Source organism: Mesoplodon mirus, assembly GCF_964341445.2.
Source record: "Mesoplodon mirus genome assembly, chromosome: X".
NCBI classification, from domain to species: Eukaryota; Metazoa; Chordata; class Mammalia; order Artiodactyla; family Ziphiidae; genus Mesoplodon; species Mesoplodon mirus.
This window is the reverse complement of record NC_138981.1, coordinates 60,812,954-60,827,085: the sequence shown is the minus strand read 5'-3', so window position 1 is coordinate 60,827,085 and position 14,132 is coordinate 60,812,954. Positions and strand designations below refer to the sequence as shown.

At 47.0% G+C, this 14,132-nt stretch overlaps 1 protein-coding gene across 1 annotated transcript in view; it reads right to left on the bottom strand.

Annotated features, from left to right (window-relative positions):
• NHSL2 (NHS like 2) overlaps positions 1–10,418 on the bottom strand; it is a 78,000-nt gene extending 67,582 nt beyond the window's left edge. Inside the window, exon 1 of the mRNA XM_082609101.1 lies at positions 9,941–10,418. Within this exon, the coding sequence (XP_082465227.1) occupies positions 9,941–9,983 (43 nt within the window). The 5' untranslated portion in view covers positions 9,984–10,418. The remainder of the gene's footprint in view (positions 1–9,940) is intronic.
• Positions 10,419–14,132: the final 3,714 nt, after the last annotated feature.

The following is a 14,132-nucleotide window of genomic DNA, read 5'->3' as shown; positions in this document are numbered from 1 at the left end:
AAAGTGGGGGTGGGGGTTAGGGGTAGGCAGAAGAATTACTTTTTCGCTAAATACTCCTTTTTACTGTTGAATTTCTTTTGCCACCTGCATATATTACTTCAAAGACATGAAAGTAAAAAGAAAAAGCAAAATTAATTGCAGAATTCTTTATCAATAGGGTGTTGGTTAAATAAGTTGCAGCATATTCTTACTAAGGAATGCTATATAGCCATTCAGAAGAAGAGATTCTGCCATAGAAAAATGTCCACAGACAGATTAGGTTAAAAACATCAAGGCTCTGTACAAGATGCATAAGAGAATCTCACTTATGTAAAAAGATATGTATACACATACACGGACATATTCATAGGAAAAGATCTGGAATGAGTCACAACATGCAAATAACAGATGTAGTCTCTGAAAGTGACTGGGATTGACTAGGGGGAGGGGAGGAGAGGTTAGAGGGGAACTTTAATTTTTTTCTCTAAATGCTTGCTGATTTACCTGTGATTTTTTTGGCATAATGACTCTGTATTTTATCTCATAATAAAAATATATAAATGGTAAATAAATGATGAGGAAAACAAGAAGTCTGATCTTAGAGGAATCTGCATTCTAAAGCTTGGTTTCCTCACATGCTCCTCTGTTCAAAAGCTGCCCAGTGACCTCACAGCAGGAAGGTCCAGCACCTCAGTCTGGCACTGGAGGCCTCCAGGTCTGGCTCACCTCCCCTTTTCTTCCACTGCCCCTTCACGCTTTCCTCTGTGCAGCCCAATTGGCCTCCTCACTCCTCACCAGGCCCAAGCAGGTGTCCATCTTTCTTCCCTATTCAATTTGCTTCCCTCATGCTCCACAGCTGGCTCTGCTGTCCTTCCCCACCCCCACTCCTTATCGACCTTCTGCTCATGCTTCATGGCCCATCTCAAGCAAGTCTTCTGGAAGCCTTCCGCCCATTAGTAACTGAGCACCACAGGGACTCATTTGGAGCTTGGGAAACTGTCTTGTGACATTATTTGGCCATCTTGTATTGTTATGGAAGCTTTATGGAAACATTTAACTAAAATATGGATATCATGTTCTTGTTTACAAAGCACTTATACGACTATCACTTCATTGGAGCCTCCCGTCCATTCTATGAAGGAGGCAAGGCAGGTATTATGATTATTATTCTCATTTTATTGATGAGGAAACTGAGGGGCAGGGAGGTTTCTTCTTCAAGGTAACATACATAGAAAGTGGCCAAGAGGGAGCTAGGTCTGCCGGACTCACCAAGAACACCTGCTTTTGTTTTTCCAGCCAGAGTATAAGTCCCTGGAGGTACATTTTCAACGTTTCTGTGCACACTAAGGGGACAGAGGGAAAGCCAGCAGTGTTCTTATGAGAAGCTTACCAAAGGAGACTGACAGTCAACCAAAGGGCATGTGGTGGGGACCTGCCGAGGGCTTAGGCCAGTGCTGCATGCTGAGGGACACCAGAACCATAGTACCTGTCCTCAAGGAGCTTACCATCTTCAACTGAGGCCAAACACGCTGAACAATTAGAATACAACCAAGTATGAAATAAATGTGATTTGAGGTGGTATACCGATGAACTTTTTTCTTTACATAGCTTAGCAAACCTGCAGCTTTGGGCAAGTAAAATCTTTTAAAAGAGAGTCAATTTTTTAAAAATTAGAAAATAGTACAGATAGCAAACAAAATTTGTGACAGAGGTACATGGATGACTGAAATTTGGGAAACTGCCATAAGCCCATTAGGATAAGAGATGGGCCAGGGGCATAAAGTGGGAGCTCTGCCTGAGTGAAGCTCAGAAACTCAGCAGGGAGTTGGGAGAAGCCAACCTGGCTGGGACTGAGGACACTGAGACTTGAAAGCTCCTTTTCAAACTCTGAGCCAGGCTAGATTCCAGAGGCTTCTGCTAACCAGTCTGGGAAGTGTGGGCTAGATCAGGAGTCATTTCAGTTCTGTGTGTGGGAGGAACAGTGAAAGTGGTGTTTTGAAAGACCAGTCTGGTGGATTCATACTGGATTTAGTATGGACTGAAATGAGCCTGACAAGTGGCCCAGGTCTGTACTTGCTGGGTACCCCTCAGAAGATGCCACCAAGATGTTAATGCCATGAGAGTCAGGCCTTGAAGCTAAAGATGTTTCTTTCATGGAGACCCATATGGGAGTTGTGATTTGTCATGTATTATTTGAGGTGTTAAGAAAAACTATCTGCAGCTTGACACAGGGCAAAAAATATTACTGAGTGCCCTTTCAAGAACATAGGAGAGTATCATCTCTGTGGTTGTTTGACTATTCACTATTTAAAAAAAATTTTAAATTGAAGTATAGTTGGTTTACAATGTTGTTAGTTTCAGGTGTACAGCAAAGTGATTTGGTTATACATATATATCTGTGTGTGTGTGTGTGTGTGTGTATATATATATATATATATATATATTTATATATAGTCTTTTTTCCCCATTCTTTTCCATTATAGGTTATTACAAGGTATTGAATATAATTCCCTGTTCTGTACAGTAAATCCTTGTTGTTTGACTATTCACTATTAATTAAGGCCCACTCTGTAAAGTTAAACGTTATCTTGTAAAAGAGTGATAAGTTGCAAATGATTTTTGCCTGGTAGAAATGAAAATTATTTCTGTCTAGTAGGAAAGATAGCCCCAAGAGTTAAAGTTTTATTATCCTGTATAACTAACCAGTTTTGTATCCAGCTTTTTGACCTTATTCCAGCCTTCTTTTGAAGTCCCTCAAATCTTTTGATCTCTCATACATTTTTTTTACTATTTTTTTAATGTGGTAAAAGAGATATAACACGAAATTTGCCACTTAAATCATTTTAAGTATATAGTTCAGTGGCACTAATTATATTCAGGATGTTGTACAACCATCACCACTATCCATTTCCAAAATTTTTCATCACCCCAAACAGAAACGTTAAGCAGTAATTTCCCTTCCCCCTCTTCCCAACCCCTGGTAACTTCCAGCCTACTTTCAGTCCCTATGAATTTGCCTATTCTAGATATTTCATATAAATGGAATCATACAATATTTCTTTTGTGTTTGGCTTCTTTCACGTAGCATAATGTCTTCAAAGTTCATCCATACTGTGGTATGGATTAGAACTTCACTCCCTTTTATGGATGGATAATATTCCACTGTATGGATATACCATATTTTGTTTATTCATTCATCCATTGATGGACATTTGGGCTGTGAATAATGGACATTTTGGCTATTGTGAATAATGCTGCTATGAACATTAACATACAAGTATCTGCTCAAGTCCCTATTTTCAATTCTTTTGGTCATATACCTAGAAGTGGAATTGCTGGCTCATATGGTACTTCTATATTTAACTTTGAGGAACTGCCAAACTCTCATATCTTTTAAAAAACAGCTTTACCACAATGTTGGTTCCTTCATCAATGAGTTCAATACATTTTTGATACGTGATCACTATACATTTCAATGAGAGTCATGTTTTTAGTTCTTTGAAAGTTACACTTTGATAAGGGCAATTTATCTACCTTGCTAATCTTTAAAGCGTAAAATTGACTCCTGCACCCCACTTTGGCCCCTATTGCCTATTGCAAGCTCCCTACAAGGAAGTCAAGGAAATGAGTAGAAATGAGGGCTCCCTTGCCGTGAGGCCAGCATGGTGTTTTGGTAGTTATAACAAGAGGGGAAATTTTAATTATGATCCCGTAATAGTGATGGCAAATAAAATCATGCAGGGCTAGGCATGGACACAGAGCGTGTACATCTTTATTTTCACTGGGAACGTATGGAGACTTTTCTCCTTCGGAACATAGAGCAACTGTTGGTTCTCTACAGTGTGACAGCTTCGGCTAGGAAAACTCTAGAGAAAAGTTTTGCTTTAGGTGAGCTCTGGGACCAGAGAGGCCACAGAAATGAATCCACTGGGAGAGATGCTAGTATTCTTTGGGGGCAGCTTCAAACTTTGCCCTCATCATCATTTGACAGAAAATCTTTAAGGCAGGGAATGAAGAGAAGAAAGAAACTCAGCCTGCAGTTTGAGGAGGAGGGTAGGCACAAAGGTAGGGAGAGGGCACAGACTTGGGTGGGTCGGGGAGCAAGGAACAACAACCCTGCCCAAGACACAGCTTCTCATTGGGGATTTTTAGTTGCTCCTGAGCGGTCTTTTATTCAAACTATACAACCTCCCCCATAGAACATCTCTCCTAGAGTATTAATCACACATAGAATCAGAGGTATTCTTGGTTTCATACATTTTTAATGTTTCAAACCAAGAAAGTTTTGCCTTTTTGAGTAAGGCTGAAATTTTTTAAAAAAACAACGTATTTTTCCCCCTCACAGCTCAAAAGGAACGAATTGGATTTTGATCACAATTTTCTCACTTTTGAGACAAGATATGGAAGAACAGATGAGTGTAATGGAAGAATTTCACAGGTGGTTAAGAATGTGTAGGAAAAAGAAAACCAGAATAAAAAAGAATGTCACTGTTATAAATATGATCAGAATATATCTATATCTGAAAGCATACCAGGCAAGTTAAGAAAATAAAGGTAAAAATCTACTTTCCTCTGACGCCCTTATTTTACTCCCTCACAGGGCTGTGACAAGATGGAACGTACGTAATAAGCACTTTGCAAAGGACTGCACGTGGCTTGGAGAGGGGCTGGGTGGTTTAGGCCCACCCGCTTGGGGGATCTAAGTGGCAGTGAGTTCTAGAGAAAATCCCTGGATCTCAATTTTCACATGTGAAGAGTGAAGACAAGAATTCATGCCTTAGAGGGTTGTCAGAAGTGTGGTAAGATAAGGCTTCCAAGAGAAGCAAGAACGAGATGCTGTGGCAGCATGGTCTGTGGGACCCATTGTAGCCCCTATACACATTGTTCTAGAATAGTTTTTTTTCCATATCTGTCACCCTAATTATACCAGAAGTTCCCTGTGACTTGTTTGCCTCTGTATCCTCCTTGCCTCTAAGCACGTTGCCTTGAACCTCATACTCAGCCATTTATTTTTTAACAAACATTTACTAGGCTCTTCCAGCCACCAACTCTTGACAGCTACATTCTGCCCTTCAAACCACTGCTCTATTTTCCCTGCCCTCCCAGCACTGAAGTCCCAGGGGGCAAGACAAAGCTCCTTTCGTGGACACAGCGATGCCCCCCGCCCAGACTCCCCCAGGACTGAGCACTGTTGGCTGACAGTCCTCTTCGAGGATTGCCCAGCCGCCTCCTCAGACCAGTGCTGCATCGCCCAAGACCGTGCTCCTTCCCTGGGACCAGCCTGCATCTAATAACTGGTCCATATGGGCTGGTGTCAACGCCTGGGCCCCTCACCCTAACTCAGAACAACTCTGAAGGGCCAACCCAGTTCCAGAGCTCCTCACAGGGTCAGCTGTTATGAGCTGTCCCAGCCCAGCCTTCTCCCTCGAACCAATCTTGCCTCCTTCTCTTAGATCCCAGGTGTTGATCTCAAAGGCACCCAGTAAACTTCTTACATGCAGCCTGCAACCGTCCCCCAGAGGCAGCTCCTGGGCCAGCTTTGTGGCCTGTGTAGGCTCTGGCTCAGCATCTGGTAAGTCTCAATTCCAAGTGATCCCAGGAGCTGTAACAGTCCCCAAGGCCCAATCACTGTGCCCAGGCCTTACTCACAGTTACATTTTTATTCATTTCTCTCTCGCTCGCTCTTTCTTATAAAATGCATTTGGAACCAATAGGGTGGAAGATATTAGCCTGGAAGCACATGATTATAGCCATGGGAGAGACTATAATAGGGAAATAAATGAACCTAGTGCTTAGCTGAAGAAAAGCTCCCTAGAGGAGGTACCATTTAAACTGAGTCTTGAAGGCTGAGTTAGGGTTTGATGGGTGGACAAGGGATGTGGGAGGGGCACTCCAGACACAGGGTACAGCATGTGCAAAGGCTGGCAGGCGTGAAAGGGTGTAGGGTGTGGGAGGGAAAGGAGTAAGGAACAACAAATTCTGGGACACTAGTGGGTGTAGACTGTGCAGGGCGCTATGGGTCACACTGAGGAACTTGGTGCTGAACGAATGCCACCTTCCAGTGTTGCCTAAGCTTCAGCCATTTAGGAACCACTTTGACAAGTTTTGCCATATCTGCGCACTGCTGGCTCTATTTACTATTCACTTCATCTTTTTCTCGACATGAATTTTTTTTTTTGCTTAAAGAAATATATATTAAAAAATTTTATATGGCACCCAAGAACCAAAACAAAAAAGGGGATCTTTTGCCAGAAATAGAAAGTAATTGTAAAAATAAATACAATGGGAACAGAACAGAGTAATTAAATTCTATGTAGATATCATTGCCTGTCTTTGTCTTTGAGCCTGAGGCCTGCTCTAGCTCTGTTCCGAAAGAAGATTAGCAAGCATTACACAGGGTGAAGAATAACATCACACTGAGACTTTCTCCTTGATGTAATCAGAAAACTAGAAAGAGAAGGAAGCGAGAATCATTTTCTCACCATGTAATTTAATGTTTTTTAAAGATGCACCGTGTACCATTAAGATTCCCCTTGGCATCCCCCTCCCTAGCGCTCGGCTGGCTATGAGAACAGTTGGTAAACAATAAAGTGCCCTACAAATGTGCTTGTTATTACCACTTGATTGCTTTGTCCATTGGCTCTGGGGCAGTCATTCTGATGTAGCTGTCCTTTCCTTGGCTTAGCGAAGGTTTCCAAACCAGTGCCTGTGGTGACCATCATTATCCATATTGTGCGAGAGAAAGCAGAAAGGGTGGGGCTGGGAGAGGGGCAGGACCCTGGGCATCCCAGGTTCTTAGAACTGTGAGGGCCTTTATAGAGCACCCTATCTTCCCACTTTACAGGTGGGGAAACTGGGACCAGAGGAGGGACACAATTTGTCTAAGGCCACAGAGGGTGTTAGTGTTAGTGGTCTAGTGGGCAGACATGGAAGAAAGAATCGTATAGCCTACTGTTTGAGACTCCTGTTCCTAGTAGCTGCTATCTGTGAGGGAGAAGAGAACAGAATGTGGAAGAAGAGATAGGCGGAAGTCAGCCCATCAGGCCTGAGAGCACGGGGGCACCATCAAAAGACCTCCTAGGCTGGGCTCCACAGCTAGGGGCAGAGGTTGAGGTGGGCCTGGGGCCTGCGTAGTGGGCAGTGTGGACAGAGCCTGCAAGGGGCTCAAGCATTTGCAAAAGATACCCAAAGAAATGAGGGAGAACTGCCTCCAAAGGGCAGTACCGACACAGCCAGAGGTGTCCCGGGACTGGGCAAAGCCACCGGGCTTTCTTTTTTTTGAATTTTTGAATTTTATTTTATTTAATTTATTTTTTTATATAGCAGGTTCTTATTAGTTATCTATTTTATACATATTAGTGTATATATGTCAATCCCCATCTCTCAATTCATCCCACCACCAGCCCCCCCGCCACTTTCTCCCCTTGGTGTCCATATGTTTGTTCTCTACATCTGTGTCTCAACATCTGCCCTGCAAACTGGTTCATCTGTACCGTTTTTCCAGGTTCCACATATATGCGTTAATATATGATATTTGTTCTTCTCTTTCTGACTTACTTCACTCTGTATGACAGCCTCTAGATCCATCCACGTCTCTACAAATGACCCAATTTCGTTCCTTTTTATGGCTGCGTAATATTGCATTGTATATATGTACTACATCTTCTTTGTCCATTCATCTCTCAATGGGCATTTAGGTTGCTTCCATGACCTGGCTATTGTAAATAGTGCCGCAATGAACATTGGGGTGCATGTGTCTTTTTGAATTATGGTTTTCTCTGGGTATATGCCCAGTAGTGGGATTGCTGGGCCATATGGTAATTCTATTTTTAGTTTTTTAAGGAACCTCCATACTGTTCACCACCGGGCTTTGGAGTTTGACAGGCCTGGGCTCAATCCCGGTTCTGTCACTTTCTAGCTGTGTCTGACTTTGGGTAAAGTCACTGAACTGCTCTGAGCCCATCCCCTCTCTGGAGATGATGCAGGTACTATTAGCACCTACCTCCTAGGAATGCTGTGAGGATGGCACAAGGCAATGTATGCAAAGTATCATATACAGGGTCCGGCACATTACTCAGCATTACTCCCTTTCCCCCTTCTATGGCCACAACCAGACCCCTGACAAGACATTTTCTTCTCTCCTGGCTCCCTCCCTTAGCCCAGCCCACCCCTCGCAGCCCATCCTCTGATCTATTCTTGTGCTCACCTGCTGTCCCACTTATTGGGCTATGGGGTTCATAAGCAGTCTTTCAGGTATTTGCAGATAAGAAAGCTGAGGGGGCACACTACAGGGGGTGGGACGGGGACCTCTCTCACCGAGAGACAGAGGGGATGGTGGGTGCTCTGGGGCAAGTGGCCTGCACCCGCTGGAGGGAAAGGCTGGCTGTGGCTTAGCAGAGAACAAAGAAAAGGCGCTAGGCTCCTGTGGCGGCGTTAGAAGGCAGCGCCTTAAACAAGTCCCTCCATTATAAACTACAAGGCGGAAGGTTAAATATAGCCCTTTCCAGCTGTCTAGGACATAGATTTATGAAATGTCAGAGTTGCGTTAGAGTGAGAAACGATCTTATCTCTGCTCTGTTTTTAGAGAGTAGAAAGGAGGCAATAGAGAAGAGAAATAAATCTGGACTTGCACCAGTGGGCGGTGGGCGGCCACTGGAAGATTTTTAGCAGCCGGGGCTGTTGTATAAGGTCTCACTCTGGTTGCTGAGTGGAGAATGGGCTGGAGAGGGGCAAGAGTGGAAGCAGGGAGCCCAGCAGCAGGGAGGGAGATGGGAGTGCTGGACCAGAGGAATGGGAGGAGAGAACCCAGTGCAGGATGGGGCCGGCCCTGCAGGCCAGGTGCCCCTGGTGCTTCCCTCCCTCCACCCCTCCCTCCTTGGAAGAAGAAGACCAGCTCTCAGTTGCCCTTGTCTTCTCTAGGGCTCGCTCTGTTACTTCCCAAAGACACCCAGACTCCTTACTGCTTTGTAAGGCAGCCCATGGAGAGTCTGTTAGAGAGTTCCTCCTTGTCCACAGGTCACACAGCTCTGCCTCCTGAGCCCCCCCTCAGCTCCCATCTATTCCCTTCACCCTGTGACAGACCCTCAAAGACCTGAAGACCAAAGACCACTTTCCTCTGCTTCTTCTCCATGTCAAACAGCACGTAGTCCTCACAGTATTCAGTTCTCAGTGTCATCACTCTGCTTTTCAAACTCCTTTAGCTCATAAACTCCTTTTGAGCCTACCACAGAGGACCAACCCTTGTTCCTGCCAGCTACCTCTGCGGCCGTGACTAGAGCTTCCAGTACATTGTCAAGGGCAGGCAACATCTTCTTCACACAAACCAAAGAGGGGTCCCCTGGTGTGGCTCAGGACCCTGAACTTGATTCCACCCTACTGCCAGGAGGCCTGGCTTGAACTGTGCTTAGAAAGCACTTGGTCCCTTGGCAGTAACTTGTGTTGACAGATGACCAGTGATAGGCACCCCTTTCCTGCCCCCTCCCGTCCGCATCCTTTGGTAGTGCAAAAAAATCAGCATTTTAGCAGGACTTCAGGAGGCGGGTAAAGCCCCGAGATTGACTGAAAAGGCATTTTCCACCATGCAAGGGACAAGGCTTCAGAGAGCATGTTAAGTCGATTTATAGAAAATGAGAGATAGTATTTCTGACACATACGCTTATAATTCTTCAGTCACTTTTCTTATCCCTCTAGAATCCCAGATTATCAGGGTTGGGATGTGATCACATCCACCCTCTCCTCCTCCAGAGCCACCCAATTTTGAATTCCTTTTATAGCCCCTCTGCCAAGCGGTTATCCTGCCCCTCATCGCATGCCTCTAGCACTAAAGGAACCCATCTTCCCCCCAAGAGGCCCAGGCTGCCTCAGGACAGCTCTGAGTGCACGACCCTCCCCCTCAGTGAGCCCCGATTCCTCCCCACGCCCCCTCTGCTGAGCATGCGACCCTGCTCCTCCTCCGACTCACCTCCCCGGCTCCAGAAGAGGGTGATAGCCTCGGCTCTCTCCATCCTAGCGGTGTGGACGACCAAGACTCCACATCCAGCAACTCCTCATGCAAGGGAGAAGCGTGTGGTGAGCCCACACTGAGGGCAGGGAGCCGAGGGGCTCCACGCTGTTCTGAACCCCGTCCCCAGGCTCCTCAGCGGACACCCAGGGACTCTTCCTGAACCCCGTTTCCCAGCACCCTGGCTGGGTCTGTTTGGCCCTATCGGTCACATGCTCTGTTGCCCGTAAAGTTGTTCCCAGGCTGCCCAGCCCAGGGAAAGCGAAGCAGGATTCAAAGAGTGAGTTTCCTCTCTCTCCTTTTCCACTCCCCGCTGCCCCCACTTGCCTGCCCACAGCCACAGTGGTCCAGTCCGTCCCGTCACAGCGAGACCTGTCTGTGAGTTGGTCTTGTCTTTCTCTAGGAAAGGTTCTCGGCCAAAGGCCCGAATCAGAGCCACACGGAGGGCTGACCTCCCGCTCTGCTGCTGTCCTACAGTGAGGGGAAATGAGCAGGAACTGGCTGTCTGAGTCAGCGCCCCTGGTCTATTGTCACCGTGCGGGCCCCTTCCTTCCCAGAGGAGAGACGTGCAGAGAGATAGGCCTTGTTTTTTGCAAGCCTCTCTTGCACACACACACACTTTCTCTCTTGGCCTGGAACAAGGCTGTGCACTATGGCCAAACACAATTCAATTCAGTTTCCCCAACTCCTAGCGAGTGCCTACTCTGGCAGAGGATCACGCCTCCAGCACATAAGGGTCATGTCCCAGCATCTTCGCCACAGACAGAGGAGCTAATGATTAGGAGCCCCAGTAACTGGGGAGGAAACTGAGGCTCGCGGAGGGAAAGGGGCTTTCACAAGGTCCAACAGCCAGAGACTAGTGAGACTCAGAGTCCGACTTTGCTCTCCATAGCATCAAGTGGAGAACCCTGCTGTCCTTCCTCACTGCTTCTCCCACCTCCACCCTGCCAGCATTCTAGAATCAGCATTGCAAATTCTAGCAAAGCCTATTTCCCAGGACACAAAGCAGGAGAGAATTGCTGACTTTAAAACATTTAAAACATATCTTGTTCAAATTTGTTTCTGTGTGTTTAGAAAGACAAGGTCCTGGGAAATAAGCCATGTGTGCCAGAAGCTCATTGCAGAGGGACTCCATGACCATACCTGGCAAAAAGAGCACAGGCGGACGGACGGCGCCCTGTCCCAGTAACCGGCTTTTAACCGGAAGAGAGGCGTCATGGGTTCTCGCTCACAGAGTGAAGACCTAGCCGGAGCTTTGTCCTCTTTCCCATTTTTGCCAGAGGTGCAAAGAGACAGGGAAGCAGCTTGAGGGAGGGAGGTGGGGGCCTCCACTGGAGGAACCACCTTGTTGCCTCAAGTACAAGGATGCTGAGCCCCTCTTGTGCTGACGAGACTCTCAACTCCTCGAAGGCAGGGCTGTGGGTCTCTGGAGGCCCCACCCTCAGAACATATTTGTGTGGCTTGGGACAAAATCCCATCTAAAAAGACTGACATGAAATTTCCAGGCAAGGACAATGGGTTGTGCCCCCAAGGTTGGGAGAAGGTTAGCTTCTAGGAGCAAGGACCTATTGACATCATCAACTGCATTCAAGAATTTAAGTAGGCTGAGGACCAAGCGGTGAATATACACTGTTGCAACACCGAAAGGGTAGCTTGGCAAGGCCAGCTTCCAGAGGCCAGACGACAACAGGTTAGGGAGGGAAACGGCAGGGAAGGGGAGACCCCTCAGGGAGTCTGGCTGTGGTTAGAGAGGAGAGAGAGCCATAGTTAGAGGGAGAGGCAGAGCTACGGCTGGAAATTAGATGTTTGTCAAGATGGGAGAGATGCTCTGTGTGTGTGTGTGTGTGTGTGTGTGTGTGTGTGTGTGTTTTATATATAGATATATATGTTCATTTATTATTTTTGTGTCAAGATTGCTGGGTTTTGAAAATAAATTTATTTATTTTTATTTTATTTATTTTTGGCTGCATTCGGTCTTCATTGCTGCATGTGGGCTTTCTCTAGTTGCGGCGAGGGGAGCTATTCTTCGTTGCGTTGCATGGGCTTCTCATTGCGGTGGCTTCTCTTATTGTGGAGCATGGGCTCCAGGCACGCGGGCTTCAGTGGTTGTGGCACGTGGGCTCAGTAGTTGTGGCTCACGGGCTCTAGAGCACAGGCTCAGTAGTTGTGGCGCACAGGCTTAGCTGCTCCGTGGCATGTGGGATCTTCCCAGACCAGGCAGGGCTCGAACCCATGTCCCCTGCATTGGCAGGCGGATTCTTAACCACTGCACCACCAGGGAAGCCCATGCTGTGTGTTTTTAAGTCGAGGAGCTTCCATCAAAATTGCCTCTCATCCTACCCTCCACACCCCCTGAAGGCTGGACGTCATCTCAGACCAATTAAACCAGAATTTCTCAGGGGTGGTGCCCAGGAGTTGATAGTGTTTTAAATCTCCCCCAGCTGAGAATCATCACACTAGTTCTCGGTAGAGACTGAAGTCCAGTCTTAGCCCAGCTAGTGGGTAGAGGGGAAAGTGGCCTGACTCTCTTAGCTCCCCTATGTTGGCAGCTTAGCAGAGTAGTTAAGAAGACAGACTTGGGAGCCCTACTGTCTGGACTTGAATCCCAGTCTCACTTGTGCACCCTTGGACAAGTTACTTACCCTCTCTGAGCCTCAGTTTCTAATCTATAGATTAGTTATATAATCTACCGTTTCTAAACTATACATCTCTTTAAAAGATAATAACAGTACCTATACCATCAGGTTGTTGTGTGGATCAAATGAGTTAATATCTGCAAAGTACTCAGGATGCTGCCAAGTTTGACAGCTGGGGCTGGCCCGTGTCTTCTACTATCTCTCCTGGAAGTCCACGTAAGGCTCAGGAGAGCCTCCCTTCAAAAATGTTGGTGGTCCTGCCCTCGGCTTGGTCTCCCATCAGCTATCATCCCTGGCCTGCCTTGCACAGGCTGGATTCTGTCAGCCCCCTCAGCAGCTGCTTCTCACCTGGGCTCCTCTAGGCTGGAGCTGGCTGCTGTTGCTGTGATAGGAACCACCACCACGCATGAGCAGAGCCATATTGTTTGGAGTGGGAAGACTCCACAATTAGAGTCTCGGCCGATATCTGCCCTTTGTTTCTCAACTCAGGTTTCTGAGTTCTTCTGGCTGGAGTCAGGGCAAACTATTGTCCCTGGGTGGAGAAATGATTGGTGTGTGTCAGTTTCCACAACACAGACTTCATTTTGGGGGGGTTGGAGGCCTGATGATGATGGGGGAAGGGGCTGTCTTCATCCTCAGAATAAGCAGTGTGACCTTGGGCTCTCTGGATCAGGACTCTGGCTTGGGTGGCCACTGAAAGAGACCTCAAACTTTCCCCTTTTGCCCTTTACCTTGAGTAGACATCTCCTGTCCCCCAAGCTAGGCCCTGAAGCACCCAAAGAATAGGAGAGAGCTGGTGACAGAACCAAAGGTTGCGGTAGATGTCCAGGAAGACAGCCATGGTACAGGGGCAGGGGTAGTCAAGAGTCTGGAAAAGGAGATGGGGTAAGCATCTGTGTTCCCCAACAAAAGTAAGGGCAGAAGTGTGAGGAGCTAAGCCAGGCCCCCAAAGCCAGGTCCCCAAAGCAAGAGCAAGGTTTCAGGCTGCTGGGTGGGTGAGAATATTTCAAAGGAGCAGTATGCTAGACATGGTATGTGCCTTTTATCTCCTGTGTGGCACAGGAGAGGGGCACATCTTCTCCAAGGCAAGCCTAAAGGGGCTAACCAGCAAACCGTGCCGCCCTGCCCCATCCCCCAACCTCCAGGTCTACAAATTCCACAAAAGGAATTCACAGAGGTGGCTCTGTGCCACCTTCCCCAATGCCAGAAACGAGAGGCAGAGAACACACTCCACTCGGATGGCAGGGAGCAATTGGGAGCCTCATCCCGCTTCTGGGACCCCACAGCCCTCCATGTGTGCTCTTGGAGAATTTGACAGGAGATTGTTAAATAGAAAATCTGCTGTTGGGAGAGATGAAGGTTTCATCAAAGACCGTTTACTCGACAGGGATGCAGATGGCACTTAGGAGGCCATGTCAGCCCAGATTGTTTGGAAGTACTGCCCAGGGGTGATGCAGAACTGACCTGTCAGCATGCAGGAAGGACCCCCTTCCAGGGACATCTTTCCTTGTCATCTC